We start from the raw sequence: 22,794 nt of genomic DNA, 5'->3' as shown, positions 1-22,794 counted from the left end.
GTGTGTTATATGCACCCTTAATTATGGGCAATTAAATTCTGGAAAAATATATCTGTCGTATATTAACATTTCAGGCTGTCAGCATGAACCACGAAATTTATCTTTCAACTCTGTTTTTTTCACCAAAATAATATTCTAATAAGACCCCCTATTTCTAATTTTGAGAGCGCCCTGGGCGCTTATTACGTCGAATATGGTAACTACATTCACATGTCTGAGACAAGACAATACACTACAGCTACATTACTGGGTTAGAATAGGTCCCCAGTAACTTATACTTAGTGCAGGTGGAGACTACACATGATCAGGTGATCAGGCCTGGTTGATTGTGTTGCTCTTAATATCAATCACTGGTTTGCCTGGCACCAACTTGGATTATATACAGTGATATAGCTTGAATACGGCTTATTGCAACACTAAACAACATTCATTCACTGGTAGAAGGTGACAAGGGGTTTCATTTACTTGCAGAATTAACAAGAGAATATTGGATTTGTTGTCATGGCATTTATTTATTTACACATTTCAATAATACTGTACATTCACTATGTGAGTAATGTGTTGAACACAGAATACTTACACATAAGCATCACATAAAACTATTTACATTTGTACAAAATTACACAATCTTCATAATGTTGAATGATAATGCTAAAACATCCGGACGAAAGCCTGCGGACCTAAGCCTCGGCATGGTCAGAAGGCATGTAATAAAGTCACTGTGAATCCAACACACACAACATTGCACTTTCACACATCTTGTTACATAACAAGTAAACTGAAATCTTTAACTAAATACTGAAGTCCATGTTTTCCACACAAAGCTAACTTCTAAAATTCAGATATGATACATTGTTCAGGTATGTTTCTTTACTTGGTTAATGGATCAGCAATCCCAACTTTGTAAAAGAAATAATGCAATTTTGATAACAAACCTTATTTTGTTCCCCCCTCTGAGTCAATTACTTCAACAATGGGAAAACGTTAGTTTATGTCTATGTGGGCAGGAAGTAACCAAATTTCTTTTGCTTTAAATTTTTCTATATTTTATGCTTCCGAAAATAAATTTAGGAGATAATTGTTTTAATAAAGGACAAGGTATGATGACAAAAGGTGGCCCATCGGAACTGTATAATTGACTTTAAAAAATTATGTTAATAGTTATCAGATGTGTCAAAATGGCTGATCGTAGAAGTTCTCAGGAAAGATTACTGATATTTTAACAAGATTATTTTCTTACAGGTGGTCAAGGACAGCACAAATAAAGTAAAAAAAAAATCATTTTGTGTCATGGACTTGCCCAAAGTAAGATTTTCTTTAGACATTTGAAAAATCTGCCTTTTCACTCTTTTAGATATTTGTGTACTTGATCAAAAGACTTCCAAGTGTAAGACAAAAAAAGCTTCTGGTTAGCCATTTAAACATGTCTGATAATTTTCATACCAATACTTGTTTTTCAAAATTTAAATATTTTTCATTACCAATAGGCCAAAATGGTTCCTCGTCCTATCTAGTAATTGTAAAAACTAACTTTACATAGAATGCCATAAATCTGTAAACCAAGTAATTGACAGAACAAAATTTGTGAAAAATAATGAGCCATTTGTTTCCCGGAGTTAAGTTTGTAAGAAAATAAATATCTATTTCTGAAATGTCAACAAAATAGCACTATATTTGTGTTACGTTTTTACACATTTAGGACTAAGGCTTTGCTCTCTCTAAACCTAAACACACCTGTGAATCATTTAAAGATTTTATGAAAAAAAAAAAAAATCAAATCAAATAACAAGCACTTGCAAATGCAATTATATGAAAATCTTGTTATTGTCTCATAACACAGACCAATTAAGTTATGTTTCAAAGAACATGATCTCCTTCCAAACTACTCTCACAAGAACACACAACTTAAATAAAAACATTTACATAATTAACAAAATACAACAAATGTTTGAATAAAAAAATATTTTTTCATCTTAAAAACACTTTCAACAATTCAAATGAAGGAGGGGGAAGTCTCCCCAGAAATGATGTCCAAAATGAACAGTATAACCCAAGATTAGATTGCTCTTACTTTTGATTGTAATTTCTGAAAAAAATCATCTCATCCACCAGCTATTTACAAAATAAAATGTACACATATACATATATACTTCAGATAAGGACATTTTTCATTGGGTAAGTTCTTATTTGGCGAGAGTTGCGATCTGTAGATATGAGCAAAATCTATCTTTCAGGTTCTGATTCTGCTCTGGAGTTATTTCCATCAGTGTAGTGTGTAGATAACCACACATGTTCCTACATACTCCTTCAGTCGAGGAGATGTTACACTCTCCATTCCTGGCAACAGAAGCATGGAGTGTTACTGGCAGTGTGTCACTAGTTGCTGAGACGCGTCACAGTCAGCAGCAAAGAAGATGGAGGCTTGGCGGCTCTCATTTCACAAAAGCCTGAGCTGGAATCCTGCCTTCACTCTGCAATATGAAATTATCCTTCCATCATACCATATCAACTTTATTTGTATCTTAAGTTTTTACTGATTTCTCGAGAATAGAAAATAAAGGTAGCGAGTGAGCAAGTTTTATGAGAAAATCCTGACTTTTACCACATTGGTGAAACCTACGAACAAGGGTATGGTGCCAACAAACTTATCAGAGTAAACATGCCATTGAGATGGGGGTTAACGCTGCTTTTAACAGTATTCCAATTATGCATGGCATGTCAGCTTATAGTTGGAGGAAACCTGAAGTGATGCAAGTCTTAGATGCGTACAACTTTGGTGAAACCTACAAGCACATGTTTGGTGCTGATAAACCTAGAAACATAATCAGGGTGAACCGGGATTTGAACCCATGATCATAAGTTTCTGGAGTGTCCAAGGGAAGCAACACAGTAATGCTTTTTTTTTTGCACTCTGCACTTTTTGAGGAAAAACATGGATCCTGTCCACATCAATTCCCGCACAAACATATGATATTGCATCTATTCAGCTCCCTGTATACATACATTGAGTTGAGTGAAGACAGCAGCTGACTTGTCATAGTCCCAGCCATTTTCCTCCAGACATCTACAAAGACAAAGATCACATGCTCATATTTTCTATAAGAACAAAGAAAATGCTTCTGTGAAGCATTTTTGTTCGTCAGATTGTGCATATAATCATTTCTGCTTCTTCTTGAGATACCTACAACAGGACAACCTATAGTTTCACATTCACCAACAATATGAGTGAGTGAGTGAGTGAGTGAGTGAGTGAATATTGTTTCTCGCCACTTTTAGCAATATTCCAGCAATATCATGGCGGGGGACACCAGAAATAGGCTTCACACATTGTACCCATGTCGGGAATCGAACCCGGGTTTTCGGCGTGACGAGCGAACGCTTTAACCACTAGGCTACCCGACCGCCCTCACCAACAATATGAAATCACTTTGTATGTTCATGTTGTCACTAACACATCATTACAAAAACTGTTGACTTGAATGAGTGAGTTTGGTTGTACATCAATGTGTTTCAGTGATATTACAGTGGGGCAGCATGATGTGGGAGGGAATCCTGAAGTGATGCAGGTCTTAGATGGTTATCACATTTGTATTACCAGGAGCATGATTACTGTACTGCGAAACATACTCAGAACAAATTTTGGATCCAAACACACAATCAGTGTTTGTAATTAAGGGGGTCCTGGTACTTGAGGTTTTCCGCCATATTAGAAAGGTTGAACTTGTAACGTTAAGTTCATGACAAAGAGTTATGTTGGAACCCCTTGACTTTCAGTGAGTGAGTGAGTATGGTTTTACGCCGCTTTTAGCAATATTCCAGCAATATCACGGCGGGGACACCAGAAATGGGCTTCACACATTGTACCCATGTCGGGAATCGAACCCGTGTCTTCGGCGTGACGAGCGAACGCTTTAACCACTAGGCTGCCCAACCACCCCCCTTGACTTTCATGTGTAACTTCGAACACTGCACGAGCAGGGTTTCTGGCATGCAACTCTGCACAATGAATTGCAGCACCTAATGGGACCTGTTAACTTAATGAAACACCCCTTAAGGGGCAAGTACAGCTGACAATAGTACTTACTTTCCTGACCAGTCAAGGTTCATCCCAGACTGTAATGAAAACTTCTGGATCATAGTCTGGTGGTCTGACCCCCCCAAACTTGTGGACGGCAGGTCAGGGGGGACACCCGTCACTGGACTAGAGGAGGGGGTAGGGCCAGCACTCTTGAAGGCATTCTATAACATACACAGTATTCTCTTTCAAAGAAGAATCATGATTTTTACTCTTTGTTCATACTACTCTAATGACAAAATGTACAAACAAAAATGGTGATGCAGTGATCTATGAGAAGGCATCATTGTTGACAGTTGTGTATTTGGGTTGGAATATAAAGTGAATACATTATTAATACTGAAATGGTACTTCTTTGTATTTTATTGAAAGAGGCATTGTAAGTGAAAAGTTACTAAAGTAAGTGAGTAAGCTGGCTTTGATATTACATTTCAAAGTATTTCAGTTAAAGGTAAAATAGCATGTCGGCAATGTGGGAAGAAAGCCCAAAGTGAAGCATGGTCACCACTTTAGTGAACCCCATGAACACGGGTATGGTGCAGACAAACCTAGGATAATAATCAGGGTGAATCTGGGATTCTAATTCTGAACAAATCAACACATCAAGGCACCATAAAGACTAGGTAGTCCACATGCCTCTGAAATGTAACGGGAAGTCAGACAATTCCCTACCTGAATCTGTTCTGTCGTGGCATTGCTGACCGTCAACATGTCATTGGTAATCACCATCCTGAAGAGAGACAGTATCACAAACATATAACAACATGTTACTTAAGCAAAGTCCTACAGACAGATGAATTTTTGTTCATAGAATCCAAACAGCTAACATTTAAATCTAAATCCCAAACTGCTGCAACACTCTGAGATTATAAGCTTCAGGATTATTAATTAGCCAAAACAGAGAACACCTACCCGCTTCCTGCTGGCACTGTATAGAAGACTCGGTTGAAGGCTCGGATTGGTGGCTTGTCTGACTTGCTCTCACCTGTCAAATAAATTTTATAATACAGTTTCTCAACTCTTACCACATATTTCTGACATTTATATATGGGTTACAAAAATATTCACTGAAAATACAATGAATCCACACCAATTTATTAGAGACACACTTGGAAATTGTCAAATTGTCAATGCCTTACCGATACAACCTCAAGGACTTTGCCACTGAAAGATTTTGAGCTGACTACTGTATGGTACAGATGAGTCATTGCCTAGATGAGCAAAACAATGCCAGCATGTACAATTATAGTCCATCTGTTTTTTTGTTTTTATTATATAATGGGGTATACTATTTAAGGTGGTGTTTCGAAGGGTTTTGTTGGCAGGTTGGCCTATGTTCAAGGTCGGTCAATGACCAGTGATGTACATGTTTTAAGTTGACGACTTACTTTCTTTGAAAACACCAGACAGTGCAAAGATGAGATGTGTGTTCTGCAATACAAGAAGAAATGGTATAAACTGGTTTTCTATACATCTGTATGGCATCTAGAAACAGAAACTTGTATTTTAATTCAAATATCTGAGTGCCAGTGGCTTGTAATTCCTCCTTTAACCAAACTCATAACCTTGTACCTCAACAGCTTGAAACATTTCCCTTTAGTGATGACTATTATCTGGTGCAGGATGACAGCAAGTGAGTAAATAGATTGGTAGTCCAATATGGGACCTCTCTGCGAGACAATCTGACTACACCTCCATAGGAGGTTGTGTCAGGTGAACTTCAAAGGGTTCTCAATTCTTAGGATACTAAGCGAAGCATTCAGTCCAACATATCTGATTTCAGTATCTTGAACTTAAAGAAACCAGTTCTGAATGTAAACAATAAAAGTTCCCCTTTAAATCTTTATGGATATTTCATACACTGTCACTTCTGAGCGCCATGAATTTACACCCAAATGGAGTTCCATGGAAGAAATGTTTGTGTTTCTGTTGCCAATATCAAATTTTTAAAATGAGGAGGTACAGAAAGAAGACGAAGCTGACTGTTGATTGGCATCCTTCAGTTCACCTGACTCTCCTTTTGTCACAAATCATCATGCAGAGAGGTATTATGAGGGAGTAAAAGATCTGATCTAAATGAGACTGATTCCACATTTCAATCAGCTGATCAGTTTCAACATGAAAAGATCAACACTAGCCATCAAACACATCCAGATTGCACAAAAAAGCTCAGTTCTCTGAACATATGAGACGCCTTCAGTGAGACGTCCTACTCTATACAGTGATACAGCACCTGGTGGTGGCTGGGAGTACTTACACTGGCGTGACTTATGTCCACAATGAAGGAGTTGGGGTCATGGGTTGTCTTGGGCAACAGGCACAGCTGTGACACCACTGGCAGCTTCCCCTGCCGCAACAACTTCTCCCGCCTCGCTGCAACAATAAACTTGACAGGTAATGTACCAAGCAAGTACTTAGTGTGAGTATTTATCATATTCTTCAAACCCTTCATACATTATGATACATTAGATAAAATAGGGTCCCTACTAAAGGATGATGTTTGTTTGTTGTTAAATGCCACACTAGGGAATATTCAAACTATATGATGGCATCCTGTAAGTAATCATGTTTGGACTAGACAACCCAGTGACTCATATTGTCATATAATCCTTCCGTTGGGATACGATAAAACACAATCAAACAAGTCACCGAATTTGACAACCTGATCCATTTAGTCGTCTCTTACGACCAGAATAACATGCTGCAGGCCTATTCTAACCCAGATTCTCCACTGTTATCCAAGGGTTGATCAGCCCAACTATTGTACTGAGATGACAATGATGACGGCCAAATGCACATCTTTCACACTTTAAAAGGCCAAGTTTATCTGGTTTGTGTTGTGATGTAACTCTGCATAGTGTGAAGCGCCACAGAGGACAACTCTTAACGTCACATGACTACACGGTATCGTTTGTCCACTGGAATCCAAATGACGGAGGGGGGGGCAAGCAAATACTAGTGAGATGGTACACTGATGCATCGGTGGATCGTGATTTTTTACTTCTCGATACATGTATATGGATCGATCAGTCACACACTAAGTAAAAAGTATCGATTCTGACCTTAAATGTTTGCTTTGATAACTGTTCCACTAAACACTAATCAGAAAGCAAGTTAATAGTGAAAACAAATATTTTCATCCATTGTGCCATACTTGACACTGCCAACTGTAAATCATCAGTGTGCCAGGTATATTTGGCCATCCTGTCTATGAAAATGATGGCTTACGCACCACAGATAAGAGCACATGCACGTATCGTGATACATATCGGATCGTGAGTAAGATATCATGATACATATCTGATCGCAGCTGGTGTATCGTCCCAGCCCAAGGGGCAAATGAGAAAGAAATTATTGGAAACATGTCTTGTTTGTTGCTCAACGCCGCACTCAGCAACATGACACGTCCTGTAAATAGTTGCACCTAGACCAGACAAACCAGTGATTGATATTGTGAGCTCAGTCAGGGTAGGATGACATGCAACTAACCAAGTCACTGAGATCACTAATAGGTTGCTGGACACCAACTGTGACCTGGAATCCTGATGATCAGATGGACCCTTTGTTTCCATAATACCCCTACAGTAGATTGTGTTCATGTTGTAGACACATGTCAAAGGCATGAACATACAGTGTACAGTATTACTAAATAAAATTAGAATCTTCAACAAACCTGGGTCTTTGCACTTCAAAAGATTCCTGCTTTCAGAGATGTAATCGTTCAGTGATGCTTGCCTGGAAATAAGAAGATACAAATCTCATTTGCTTAACTCACATTCACATATAAGAGTGATCTCACTTTAATAAACGTCTAAAAATACTGAATGCTGATGAAATATTGGTAAAGGAACAATACACATTAGTCTGAAAGTACTGGTTCACATCCTATAAAGAACCAAAGGAAACAAATAATAACATGTATTACCATGGAACATTTTCAAAACTTGTAATTTGATGATCACATTTGGTTAGTGCATTTAAATAGGAATATGTCACACACTGTAACCACTTGATTCTCATTAGTCTGCTCGCACTCATGGTCAGCTGGGGACTAGTGTGTCTCAACATGTGAGAATTAGAGGTGTAACGATACAGTCAGGTTGCTATACCATACATATCGCGATACTATGAGTGTGATCTGATTCATATCCCGATGCAGTACTTTTATTTCATAAGATGATATTCTTTAATTTTGTAGGAGAATCACAGCCTGAATCATTTGTTTTTAAATTCACAGATCGAAGACTTGATATTGTAGGGCAGATATATATTGGCTAGAGGGCCAACCTGGAAATACTAGATGATCTGTGTTATCTGGTTGCGAACTGTTTCTGTTTTTATTCATGTTTTTAGACTAATGTAACTTGTAATGTAATGTTTCATATCACAACAGGGGGTTGTAAATGTATTGTACCATGGGCCCCGTATACAATACTGTACTGTCGTATCATGACACTACAACTGACAGTGTTTATGTAAAGAAGGTTTCAGAGTGAACTAATGCTAGACTTACTTGTAGTCATTAGCAGGGTTGTATGAAGCAGTCACAGAGAATAAAGCCTGAAAGTAAACACATACTAAATATCTACATACTATATGAACATAAACAGAACCAAAATAATCTCAATTTTACCAAACCCACCCCTTTCAAAAAAGGAAAAGGAAAAACTGCATTGCAAATTTTCATTCATTTAGGTGCATTGCACCATACTTTCAGATTGGAAAGAGGATTACAACATATTAAAATCTGCTAAAATGCATCACTGCATGATGTGTATAGGCAAGACTTTCAATTGGACAGTAAAAACTAATCTTTTTTGTGATCAATGCAAACTTCTGTGATCAACACAGGACAATTGTATATAATTGTATTGTATATTAACTGCATGACAATGTTGCAATAAGCATGACAAGTTAAACAACAAGCCTTAGCAACACTGAACAGTAGAACACCAAGGTATTACCAGTATATCGGTATATTGCAAAACACTTTTCAAACTATACGTATTACAATATTTTGTCCATGTTCCTGTATATTGGGAACAAAAAAAAACATTGTTAGTTGAATTGTTAAACCTAAAATCTACATAGGTATTCATTCACAAATGATGTTTCTCTTCGAAACTGATTGACGAAAGAGAGGAAATGCAGAAATGAATTTTCTCTCAAGTTATTCCCCTGTACAAGAACAAAATGGCGGCGACTGACCATGTTGACCTTGACATTCTAATGTTCACTTCAGTATGTAAAAAAAAACGGATCTTCACGTACAATCAGTGTCAATCACATTATGTATCACAATACAGATACCTGTATTGCAATATATTGCAAAGGAAATCTTTTGCAAATACACAGAACTACTAAACAGATGACATTACAGATAACCATGATAGCATTTTGAAGAACAAACAAATAGTAAATCTTTTTAAGTTTATTTTCTTTCAAAACTACCAACCAGGATGTTTCACTAAACATATTGCCTTCAGTAACACATATATGGAATTCCTATGAGTAAAAGACAAGTGCCTGCAACTCACCTGTTCGTGGTAAGCATCCAGCAATGGTTGCCTGTTATCAGCATCATATAATGAGTAGTACTCTCTCAGGAATTTCACAACAATGTTTTGGATGTCTTCATTGAGAAAGTAACTTTCCTGAAAAGAAGGTAAAGACAATTCTATAATCATACACAAAACATCTTACATCAGCATTAGAAATTGGCACTAGTCCTGTAATCCTTGCCAAACTGCCCAATAGTTACGGTATAAAAAGGACAAGTAGAAATTTGCCATTTTTAAAGGTTTTGCTATATCTTTTCATCAAAGGACTAGTGGTCTAAAAGTGTTAGTTTCTAGCGCTGTACATGATAATTACATCCTGTCTTGTGTTTACAGCATGTGATAGATCTCATGTCAAGCCTGAGAGTGTCACCCTTAGTCCGCCCCTACTGCAACCACATGATGCAGTATTATGGAGAAAAAAACAACAGTTTTATTCAGTATTACAGAGTCAAACTCCATGGTAACGCTTAATACCTTAGTTCTGGGCAACACAGTGCTGGTTTCCAGCTCGAATGTGATCGGTGGTGGCAGCACGTGACCATCCTGCGACAGAAGCAACATAACTCATTCTGTGTGATAAGATATGCAATGTATTTCTTACACATATGAATTAAGTAAAGGACTTTTGACATTGTGAGCAAAACAACCATAAGGCTTAAAAATGTGATAATAATTTGTGCTTCCAATTTCCGCACATCCAAGAATAGAGTAGTTTGTTGGCATTTATCAAAATTCTTTGAATAATGAAAATTTACGGTATGTGAGTAAAAGCCTAATCTCAAATGATGAAACACTTGGTTTATCTATCGTGAAGCACGGCAAATTTTCACTAGCATGGATGAGGATAAATATGGTGAAAAGGGCTCCAGGTTAGGGTTGGTCTGTGAAATTGAAATACAACTACAACTATTGAGGGCAAGAGAGTGGATTGGGAAAGAGAGTAGAAGAGTGGAAGGCCTGTAAATTCATTAATTTGATAGGACACATGAAAATAATCTAACCAAGTTCTATTTTCAGTGCATCTCTACTCACCAGATTAATGACCTTGGGGAACCTCTTGCGTACGGCACTGCAAAATTTCACATGTCAATTTTCTCAATATACTGAAATATGCTACACAGACAAATATTTTTACTCAATAAGATTAATGAACTACTGAACTTTCGTTAATTGTCTTAACAGTAACAGAGCCCTAATGTTCTTTACACTTCTGTAAGTTATATCTCTCCACTGAATATTCTGAACAAAAGAAAAGCTTCTTACCGGTACTTTAGTTATCATACATATTGTTACTAGAAAAGTGGGGACTTTCATGTACAGAATTAAATCATGTTTCACTTTTGTGCAAAAATACTTCTTGTAACAAATTGTTTGAATTTTTCCGGTACACAGATGTCAACTTTTCAACAACGAATTACAGGAGGACAGTTAATAGTATCTTTGAACATTCCCTGAGCTGTGGTCTGCAGACTGGGATGAATGGCAGCTGGCAACGAAATACAGAGATGGTGGATTAAATTAAATAGGATGGATAAGGGAACTGAATTCTCCTGCACCACAGGGCACATTTGGAGCCAAATTCATGGGAGAGGTGCGATTGTTTTAAATTGGCATGAGAAAACTCATTTACTTTAATGCAAATTTGGAACTATACCAAAAAAATTAAAAAGTCATTGATGCATTACACCAACATCACAAGTCATTAATTGTAATTCACTTCTATACAAAACAAAGCTGCTTCCTTTGAAGACAACATAATTAATTTCCAATAATTACATCCAATCAACAAAATATCAATTCCCAGATGATCGTGACAGACCTCAAGGTCCTAAGTTAAAAGAAAATTCCATTTTTCTTGTCAAAGAGAAAAGAAAAAATTTCCAATAATTGCATCCAATCAATACAGATTCAATTTCCAGATGATCATGATCTTAGGTTCCAAACTAAAAAGAGATTCCTTTATTTGTGTTTGTAACTGGTGATATCAGTTCTCGTCCAATGCTTCTTGCAAGAACACGCCAATTGAAACATATGAAATGGTTACTATGTTCCATGTTTTTGCCATGACATTGTGTCTGTTGTTTGTGTTACAATGTTGTCTGCAGGCAAACCAGAGTTCAAACATATCTATTTGTGATATGCATTTACATGCTTCAACACTGTAAACACTCCACAACAGCTCAAATCTGATTGTTTAGTGTGGCAAGAATTTGTATACTGCACCAACAATATGAGGATAATGTGATGATATTACAATGTTCACACATATTTAAATCCCAGGTGTAGCAGCATCTAGACTACTTCCTGTCAGTTTTAGCAAGCAGCGTCTCCATCCCGAGCCCCGACCACTCCTGTCTTAGGTTGTCTCCCCTTCTGAGAGATCTTACCCGTCATCAGAGCTGATCGCATCACTCGGGTCACGCAGCAGCCACTGTTTACTGACTTCATCTATCAGGATAATGCCATATCAATTTCAGGGATTGTGATCAAACTTCTTCAGTTTGAGCTCACTGAAATTGAGCAACATTATCTACCTCGCAGACACTGTTGTGATCATTTTGTCGTATTCCTTTTTTGGCTCGGGTGTGGACAACTTCCACATGATTATTTTAACTGTGACTTGCAAGTTGATGCAATGTATAAATGACTTGTATATATATTTTTGTTTTCAGACCATATTCCTCTTGAAATAATACCACAAATACATCACTACAGGACCTCCTTACTCACTACGCAAGGATGTAGGCGTATTCATGGTCGGGACATTGCCAGGTTAGTTCTGCCCAGTCTGCAGACCACAACTTCACGAGGATGCACAAAGTACTATTGCATCCAAGTAGCACATTACGACCAGTGGCACCACAACATCAAACAATAGCAAAGTAAAAAGGGCACAGAAATTTGGATGGACTCTTTTTCAAATATAGGAATCATAAAAAATCAAACATAGTCCTATTTCAACAACAAATTTTGAAGCTTGGAATGACACAGAGAATGTGTTCAACTTTGATGTTACACTATAAAGTATGTATTGAAGGTTATTTGTTCAGTGGCTCTGAGAGGATTCATCAAGGCTGTGTAATATCTGGGAAGACAACAGTTCCACAGCAACTCCATCAAATTATTATCTTGTTAACACTTAACAACAGTAAATGATTATTTGTCACTGAAACAGAGATGCCCCATATCAAGTTAACAAGCAGAGTTTTACCAGTACTGACCCAACATTAACGTCAACATAATGGTCTTATCGTTGTAAGGAGACTTGAACAGCAGCGGTTATTAACAGTAAATGCTTGTTTGTCACTGTACCAGTACTGTTTGTCAATATTAATGTCCACATGATCGTCCTATGATTGTAAGGAGACATGTATTGCAGCTTTAGGGTAAGGTAGTATAACACATGCCACACTCGTGCTGCCGACACCACCAACTGAGGGAGGCTGAGGGGGCGCCGCTGCCACCAGTTGAGTTGTCTCACTTGTCACCTGTCCCTCGGCTGGATGGGTGGGGCAAGGAGTCATCCCGATCGATGGTGCAGCATCCCGTCAGACAATGGTGCTACCATACATTACCTAATGTACTGATTACGGTCCTTGAAGCGGTCACACAGATCGTTGCCATCTAGCTGAATATGATCCAGTTTCCATCCACTGATCTTGTCCAGCTCTTCGATGCTCCGCAGCTGAAACAGAGGTTTCTGGATGAGACAAGGTCCCCAGCAACCGATCCCGATGGTCGGCTTTTTACGACAAGCATGTGCTGCTGAAGACCCATTCTAACCTGGATCTTCACGGGTCTGTTACTTGGTTGATCGCACAACTGTGCGAATCGTTGCTCATAGTATCAATCACTTGATTGATACCCAAAAATGATACAATGTAGGTTTTGAATGAGGTTGTCATATGTTAGATGAGAGACATAATTTTCAGGGAAGGAGGGAGGGAGGGTGTTAACTTTTCAAGCTCAGTGGCTGATAGTGACAACATATCCATTGGTGGGTTTGGTGGGTAGCTGATGCCTCTAGCTTGTGACGTCCCTCATCTTTCAACCTGTCAATATCATGATCATGAAACTGCAATAATTATGCCAGTACAAGTTCTGTCATGGTTCTTACTTGGTTCTTGCCGAGGTCTAGTGAAGTAATGCCAGGTGCAGCAGAGACCATGTCTGACATGTGCGTTAATGACAGCAGGCGATTGTTGCTCAAGTTCAGGCTTGTAAGCTGAAACGCAAAGTATTTATTTTGTTCAGAAGTCCTGTTGAGCTAGAAATTAATGATCACATACATGGACAACAAGTGACTACTCTTTCAACGCTGCAGCTCAATAATCAGAACCCAGACTGAACCTGAATGCAGATGAGGTCACACTGACCAAACCATGTCACACATGAGGTAACCCTGGCCAAACCAGGTCATACATGAGGTAAACCTGGCTAAACCAGGTCACACATGAGGTAAACCTGGCTAAACCATGTCACACATGAGGTTAACTGGCTAAACCAGGTCATACATGAGGTAAACCTGGCTAAACCAGGTCACACATGAGGTAAACCTGGCTAAACCATGTCACACATGAGGTAACCCTGGCCAAACCAGGTCATACATGAGGTAAACCTGGCTAAACCAGGTCACACATGAGGTAAACCTGGCTAAACCAGGTCATACATAAGGTAACCCTGGCTAAACCAGGTCACACATGAGGTAACCCTGGCTAAACCAGGTCACACATGAGGTAACCCTGGCCAAACCAGGTCACACATGAGGTAACCCTGGCCAAACCAGGTCACACATGAGGTAACCCTGGCTAAACCAGGTCATACATGAGGTAACCCTGGCCAAACCAGGTCACAAATGAGGTCACCCTGGCCAAACCAGGTCACAAATGAGGTCACCCTAACTAACCAGGTCCCACATGATGTCACATTAACTAAACCAGGTCACACATGAGGAGGTTGTACTGACCAAACAACAATTCATTTTTTGGCATAAGACAACATCTACATTCATATTTTCATGTCAGTGTTACATTACCTCCGGTATGTTTTCCTTTATGACTTTGATGACATTGGACATAACATTGCTTCTGTTCAGAGCCAGGAACATGCCAGCTGCTCTCAGTACTGCAAACACAGAGGTTCAAGTTAACACCAGGGCAAAAACATTAAACAAACAGATTACTATAGTAAACAGTACCTTGAATAAAAGACATACTGATATTAGCAATGAAAGTAAACAAGTGAAAGAACTAAACATGCAGTCAGCGACTACAGCCATATCAAGGATGTCCTTCAAGAAACAAGTTGATCTAACACAAACTACAATCAATGAATGACCGTCTCCTATTTGAAGGAGTAAGACAGACAGATCTCATGACATGAATCCTTGCATTGCTGTGTTCATTGAAAATGCAGTTCCAATAGCTTAGTCTTAGTTGACATTGATAGACCATCCGCATTTTGTTTGGCCAGTCCAAGTGTCTGCTCAATATTTATTACCCCTATATTAATAGGTACATTTGTGTCATGCACACTTGGTTCAAAGATAGCAGCACCCATGGTAAAACAATAATGATCAATAACTATTTGAAAATTTATTTAGTTAAAAGTTTGGTATCCATTTGAGCATAGGTATGAACTGTATGTACTGCAATTCACTCTAAAGTAATATCAAAGGATCAGTTAAGAACTTGACTGAAAATCTGTATTTTTTCCAACTAGATTCGTATTACAATGTTTTTATCAAAAATCCAAAGGAGCTATGGAGAAACCGTAGGAATGAACAGGTCTGATGTTGGTCAGCTCTTACAAGAGGTTCTTGTGAATAAATTCTGCATTACTGCGGTACTTGTGAATGGATGCTGCATAACTGCGGGCACCATCATTAATGAGATAAGCCAAAGTGCAGCTGGTTCTGTATATTGACACATAGGAATCACTGTGCTGCAATGATGAGAATGGAAACCTGACTTAGTGAGTGAGAGTCTCAAGTTGAAAGCTGCTAGTAACAGTATGTGTGATATGGTGCTGAGAAACCAAGGGTCATAATCAGGGAGACACATAATCATCAGCTCCGGACATGAATAAGGGATGCAACTCTACACAGTAAATTGTGGCACTTTTGCCTTTATACAAAAACATTGTTTGGTTCCATTACCTTCATCACTGAACATTGAGCTCAAATTGAGAGATCTTGTTGTTGGATCGTATCGGTCACTCATTCGTTCCTGAAAAACAGCACATTCAAATTTAGAAATATGGACTCATGATCTTCAGTGTGATGCTCTCGGCATGCATTTCGACAAGTTCAAATATTTAGTAGATACAGAACAAGCATATCTTCAGCTGTATTTGCAATAGAAAACATGTTTGTTTCTTTTATATTTTTATACATATGATTCATTTCATCTGGTAATGTAAGCAATTGATTTGGAGGTCATGCTAGCAAATTGATTGATTTTCTATCTTCACCAAAAACAGGCTAAGGTGGTTTCCTGATGTAACATTCAAACTCTAAATCAGGTTTCACACACCTGAAGTTTCTTGATTGCCGACTCGTCCATGGGAATGATGGGCGGTTTGCTGTACATGACGTGGAGGACCATCTACAACAACAATGTATCACCACTTTCACTGAAAGTTCACAACAAAGTGCAACTTCTCATGATCTAAATATAGTCATATCACACTAGAGGCATGTGAATATCAGGTTAGAACTGGTCTTCAGCAACCCATGCTTGTCGTAAGTGGCGACTAATGGGACCGGGTTGTCAGACTCACTGACTTGGCTGATGCATGTCATTGTATTCCATGGTGTAGATCAATGCTCATGATGTCAATCACTGGACTATCTGGTCCAGACTATTATCTACAGACCCATTTCATATTGCTGGAATATTACTGAGCGTGGCAATTAAACAACAAACAAACAAAACACTGTTTACATGGAATCTAGCTTCTTTTCCTCGTCAATACTTCATGGGTAAGTATAGACCACATCTTCATCACCTGTGAATTCACTGGATTAATATGTGGTGTCATGGTAACGTGTCTATTTTCAGTAGTAAGCAAATGAAATGCTGCTGCTTATAACTTTGTACATGAACTCAAAGTGAACCCTATATTGCTGGACACTGAAGCAATGTGGGGAGCAGATACCTCAAGACCATGGTACATAGTTCACATGTAGCATGTCAAGTGACAAATTCTGCAGTCTGGTCTGAGTACTTTCCCTCTTGTTCGAACCGGTTCGTCATTTGAATTGGCAATGAAAAATAGAAACAACATCACAAAGCAGACCTAAGAATTCATGGGTGATGGAGGAATGTAGTGTATATACAATTGGGCTAAGACGGGTAACTCGGGTACCCGGGCCGGGTGGGTACTGAGTCGGACCCGGGTACCCACAGGACTAACTGGACCCATGTTAAGTCACGTGATATATTGTTTAATGACAAAGATTATCTAGAATTCTATGGTTAAACTACAAGTCACTAATGTTCACATTTCTTTTGGACTATGCACCCATTCCTTCTGATTTTTCATATGGCTGAATAAATTTAGAACTTAATTCAACTTCAGTGTATGAATGACCAGATTGTTTAATACATGTATCTAAATATGTTTTGCCAGGGCTATGCTAAAATTTTCCCAATCGGACATTTTGAGACATCTCCTGAGACCTACAGTGAGTACCCGAGTAGGGTCTGGTAATCGGGAGGTGGGTACCCGGGTAGTAAATTTGGACTCGTCCCAGCCCTAGTATACAAACCTGTGAAGTATTGACACTGACATATATTCCACAACAAAATCCTACCTAAATAAGTAGAAAAGGCTTTTCACCACAATCAGTGTCTGAGAACCAACTGAGTTTATTTCTTCAACCAAACATTAGAACATGGGAATCTATTATCTTCAGAACCATGTTTTGCTATATGTACTGCCTACCTTATAGCCATTTGGCATTGTCATCCTATTGGAGAGTCTCTTGATGGCACTGCCTACATCAGGGTCTTTCACATAGAACACTGCATTCTTCCCTTCATGGTGAAACTATAACAAAGGAGCTGCCTTAGTAGAGTGAGTGAGTTGGGCTTAACAACACCTTAAACAGGTATATTACCTGAAGTAGGAACTACTTTCAAATTTCTAGTTGACCTTTACAGGTCACTTGATTATTTCTATAAATAGATCACTCTGCAATTTCCTATCAGAATGCCGATAATTGTCAGGAAATTGCTGAAACTACAAATTGATTGTAAAACATGGACGAAAAGGTTCACAAGTACAGACAATTAACATTTCGTTACGGTTTTAGATTTGCACTGAATTCCAAGTGAAGTGATAAAGACCTTTCACTTATGTTGTCTAAGAACTTTTTCATGCATTCTTGTGCATGCGATGACGTGTTAAATGTTAAAAGTTACTCCATAGATTAACAAGATCTCGCGAGGAAAAAGACTTCATTCAAGATGGTGGCGCCCAGCAAGTGATGTCACGAGGGTAACATAACTGTTAAGTGATGTTCTTTGTGACAGTATATGTTACATAAGGGAGGTAGGTTGCTGGGGGATGACAGTTACCTAGTCGTTAGTCTGGTTGAGAGTGTTGCAGTTTGTGAATGTATGTCTTGTTATCAAATATATAACTGAATAAACAACCTTGACTCAAGGTATCATTGTTGTGTCATCTGGGCCATATTTCGATCTAACACATGTATTGATGTAACGAAACCAGAACTTGTGCCATGAACATAATATAGAGTAAAGAATGGCAAAAAATTGGATAAAATAGCAATTTTAGATGGCTTTTCGTGTTTTTCAAGGCAAAAACAAATGTTATATTTGGGATAACACTTTCTTAGTAAATTACAGATTCTCTTACTTTTTGGGGTTGAGTCCCATCCGGTATTCGAACCCACACATGGCTTTTCATGTTTCATGCATTTCATGTATTCATCTACGTACAAGTCATAAATTGTAAACAAATGTGAAGCATTTTTAGTCAGTTTGACATGGGAAGTTCCTCAAAGTGTAGTAGGTCTTAGAGAAGTATCACACAGACACCACTTAAACACACATGTACAGCTAACAAGGTTAATGAAAATGACAAGTACATGTATTTTACATAAGGATGGAGATTGTCATAATGCATAAATCCAAAGAGGAATGCCATAATTAATTTGCTGACAACTTTACTGAGTAAGATAATGGACATGTGTATACTCACATAAACTGGCTCAAAGGGTGCAGTCAGTTGACCATTGATTGTTTTCAATAGAAAATCTTTCTCACATTTTTTACCATGTGGAACCTGTAAGACAAACAGATAACATATTACATTTTCCCCTGTCCCAAAGAAGGCATGATAGAAAACTTAGTTCTTTTAACTCTTGTGTAAACACAGTGGTCTAGGAAGTTTGTTGGACAGCATCCTGGTTCTCTAGGGGTCAGTAACTTGTCCCTACTCTGAAGGCTGACATAAGTAAAACTTCTGTTCAGTCCAGAAAGCTCAGCTAATAATAGTCCATATAATATCATTCTTTTAAAGTAGTCAAATCTGTTTTGATGTTAACAGGCTTGTAAACTATTTTTAGGGAGAAATGTGTGCTCACTAGTTCTTGTGAATAAAATATATACATGTTCAACACTGGAATAATTTCCGCTTAGCATTGCTAATGGTTAAAACTCTTACGCTAGTTTTGAAAAAAAAGAAGAAGTCCAAATTATTGTTTTGTATCAAACTATTTTTGTCCATAGTTCTAAAGGCGTTTTAAGTAACTTACTGTGACTTTGGTCCATCTCGCCTCATCTGATATAGGCAGTCCTAACCTCTGTAGGGTATTATTATCCCCTGAAAAATGACAGCAATGACAGCAACAGGCAACGAGACAGACATCATAGTATGTAAACAAGCCACTGGTTATGATAAACTGGGTGAGGTGAAATGGACTTTAATGTTGCGTTTAAGACTGTTGCACTGACATACCGGCCTGCATACGTGTGTGTGTGGCTGCTTGCACTAGTCCGGACTAATACCGATTTTATAGCGCTAACCCACTGAGATACCATGTCGCAGTTTTAACATGAACATCCACGAATCAGACACAGGATAAAGACTAGAAGCCAACCAGTCCTTGTTTTAGTCCCTTGATGCTGAGTTCCAGACAGCGTAAACAAAAATCGAACTGCTGACCTTCAGCTCTCCGGGCAGACACTCTAACACAAGACCAAGGAGGTAGTCGGGTTATAATATACACCATCAGCCAAGGACCCCTTTTCACCAAAAGGTCATTGAGAATAAAGGCTGTGGTCACCGTAGCCACTAGATCCTAATTTAAGTTAAACTAGTCTATAAAGCTCTTGGTCTACTCACTGTCTCTTGTCCTGCTGTACCTTCCTCTGCTGGAGCTTCCCCTGCCTCCTCTGCTATAGGGAGTGCTACAATGTAATCATCACCATCATCAGAAGAAATATCAACAGTAACATGTCAAGCTCTCAACTGGTCAAATACATGTCATGAAGACATCAGATTTCACTTGCATAACATCACATATTTTTTACATGTGATATCTGTCACATGTATTTACTTGTGAAAGAGTGCTGAGAAACATGAGTTGTACACCCTGAGCTGATGTCTTGATGACAAGACTTCGGTCATCCGCAAAAACTCACACTGAGTCTAATAGTATGGCAAGGTGCGTCCAAGATTATTGCACTTATATAGCAACGTGCATGCATGTGTGCGTGTGTGCGATACCATGCTGCAGTTTAACATGAATACCCACATCAGACACAGAATACTGACTCCGAGCCAACCAGACCTTGTTTTTGCCCCGTAATAACGAGTGCCAGACAGGGTAACAACAAGTACCATTTTCACGTCTTTGGTGTGGGGATCGATCGTGGCTTTTGCTCTCCCGGTGGACGCTCTAACACTAGATCACAGAGATGGTCCCCGAGTCTAAGGAGTGAGTAAGTATGATTTGGGTAATATTTCATCAATATCACAATAGGGAACACCAGAAATGTGCTCCACACATTGTATACATGTGGCAGTTCTAGGTTCTAGCTTTTAAGATACTGCCATTGTCTCTACTTACAATCGGGGTTTACTTCCACCAGAATCCATGTTGATGTCACCATCATCATCTTCAAACCTGGAACGTGGGTTTGGTCGACCTCCTGTCGTCCCCCTACCACGACTATACCCACCATAGCCTCGACCTGTGGAGGTAGATATTGCATTTTAAATCATAATCTTGAATATGATTAAGTAATGATGCAATCATTTCATTACTACTTCAAATTAATAAGGCTGACTGAATGCATGATTAATGCCATCTGGGCTTGCGATGCAAACAGCCAAGTCACAGAGCCTGACTAACCTATCTACTATAGTCACTTGTTATGACAAGCATAGGTTACTGGGGACAGTTCTACCCCGGAATCCCTACAGGGATAAGGACCCTGGGGCATCCTCGATTTCACCATATTCTTCAAACCTTTTCTCACAAAAAGTGAGTTAGTACTCCACATTTAGCATTGTTCCAGCAATACTATGGTGGAGGCACTGAAATGGGCTTCTTTGTCATACAATGTACAACAGGTATGGATTTCCTCCTTCCATTATTAACAACTACTGCAAGCTATTAATTATGACTGATCACATCAAGCATGGCTATTTATCATTTAAATATTGCTGAAAAGAATTTTTTTTACCTTTCCCATATTTTTTATTTTTGTACTTGTTGCCACCACCATATCGGGGACCTGACCATCTGTCATCGTGATCTGAATTGACAGAAAAAACAACACATATCATGTCCCGAAAACCAGTAGTTGATCGTGTGAACAACCAGGCAAATTGTTGAGGTGATTATTTATCAGTAAGAACAATCTACTGGATTTATTCATGCAGGGCCTGATCCAGAAAGCTTTCTTTGCACCGGGCCTAGTTATCATGGTCATAAATGTTTGAAATGCAGGGTTTCAGAACCATTTATTTTCGCTGACAGTAAATGACTGTCATCCAATATATCCTAAATGTTGGTTTCAAATTACGGTGATGATACATAAAGTTGTATGAAAAAAAGTTGACAAAATAACGAAAATGCAAATTTCAGGTATTTTTTTTGTTATTTGTTTGGACGTCTTCAGCAATATCAATGTTTAAAGTGTTCACTCTATTTTAGGGCTCTGAACATAATAATGGTATGAAAATTGTGTAATATTTCATTAAGTATTCAGAAAGTGCACCCATTAGATTGTGAACCTAATCATCAATATGCTGCTTTGGTTGATGCACCGTGGTTCTATAGACTTCAAATATTCGATTCGTGGCTGCCATTTGTGGTTTTTGTTACGTCTAGTTGTTGTTTTCAAGTTATATTTGGTGAATTTTGCGCATGTCAAGGACTGGAACAACAAATAGAGGAGACGAAGGTATTGCTGTTAAGTGTTTACTAAAAACATACGGACAAGTACGATTGCAAATGGCGGCAGGTAACCCACAGGCACTGATCCATGTGTTTAGCTACGAATCACACAATAAAGTCATTCATACCTCCAAACGAGCGAGACCCATCTCTGCCGGCGGTAACTGTGAATTTATCGGGGTCCCGTCTGTAGGCACACATTGTCCTGACAGAATATTTCACTTCGTCTGTTTTGTCGAAATCGTTCTAAGTCCCTTCCTGTGTCAGGAGAATTCACACACGAACTGATGACGTCACGGGAATATATGTTTCTAAAAATAAACCAATGACGCCATCGTAACCAATGAAAAAAGCTCCTTTCCGAAGGGTAAATCCCACCAGTTTCCGCGAAAGGTTGGTTTGGTTATTTGTTGTTTAACCCCGCTCTCAGCAATATTCCAGATATATGACGGTGGTCTGTAAATAATCGAGGCTGGACCAGACAATCCAGTGATTGACATCATGAGCATAGATCCACGCAATTGGGATACGATGACATGCATCAAACACGTCAGCGAGCCTGACCATTTCCATGAAAGAGATTCTTTGAGATAAAATAATGGGATGGGTGGTTTACCATGCCCCTTTTCGTGTTTTTCGCAGACGTACCATGGATTTCCCTCTTCCCGCTATATTATTTCAGTATAAAAAAAATATAAGAATATCAGTGTGCAGCAGTATGC

General features: G+C 38.7%; 1 protein-coding gene across 1 annotated transcript; it reads right to left on the bottom strand.

Moving 5' to 3' along the window:
* Positions 1-501: 501 nt before the first annotated feature.
* Positions 502-22,341, bottom strand: LOC139442206 (nuclear RNA export factor 1-like). The gene is made up of 24 exons (XM_071222990.1): positions 22,201-22,341; positions 21,357-21,428; positions 20,738-20,861; positions 20,011-20,075; positions 19,421-19,488; positions 18,865-18,948; positions 17,584-17,688; positions 16,170-16,241; positions 15,794-15,863; positions 14,672-14,760; positions 13,754-13,861; positions 13,212-13,321; positions 10,669-10,705; positions 10,111-10,179; positions 9,613-9,729; positions 8,589-8,635; positions 7,749-7,810; positions 6,333-6,448; positions 5,464-5,506; positions 4,988-5,060; positions 4,748-4,805; positions 4,085-4,239; positions 3,004-3,064; positions 502-2,471 (listed from the first exon to the last, which is right to left on the bottom strand). Exons 1-24 carry the CDS (start codon positions 22,271-22,273, stop codon positions 2,433-2,435), a joined length of 1,917 nt encoding a protein of 638 aa, XP_071079091.1. The 5' UTR covers positions 22,274-22,341; the 3' UTR covers positions 502-2,432.
* Between the last annotated feature and the right edge of the window lie 453 nt (positions 22,342-22,794).

This window comes from Haliotis cracherodii, unplaced genomic scaffold (assembly GCF_022045235.1).
Source record: "Haliotis cracherodii isolate W230 unplaced genomic scaffold, xgHalCrac1.p SCAF_5, whole genome shotgun sequence".
Classification (NCBI taxonomy): domain Eukaryota; kingdom Metazoa; phylum Mollusca; class Gastropoda; order Lepetellida; family Haliotidae; genus Haliotis; species Haliotis cracherodii.
Note: the sequence above shows the minus strand (reverse complement) of the source record. Positions and strands in the feature narration are given on the sequence as shown.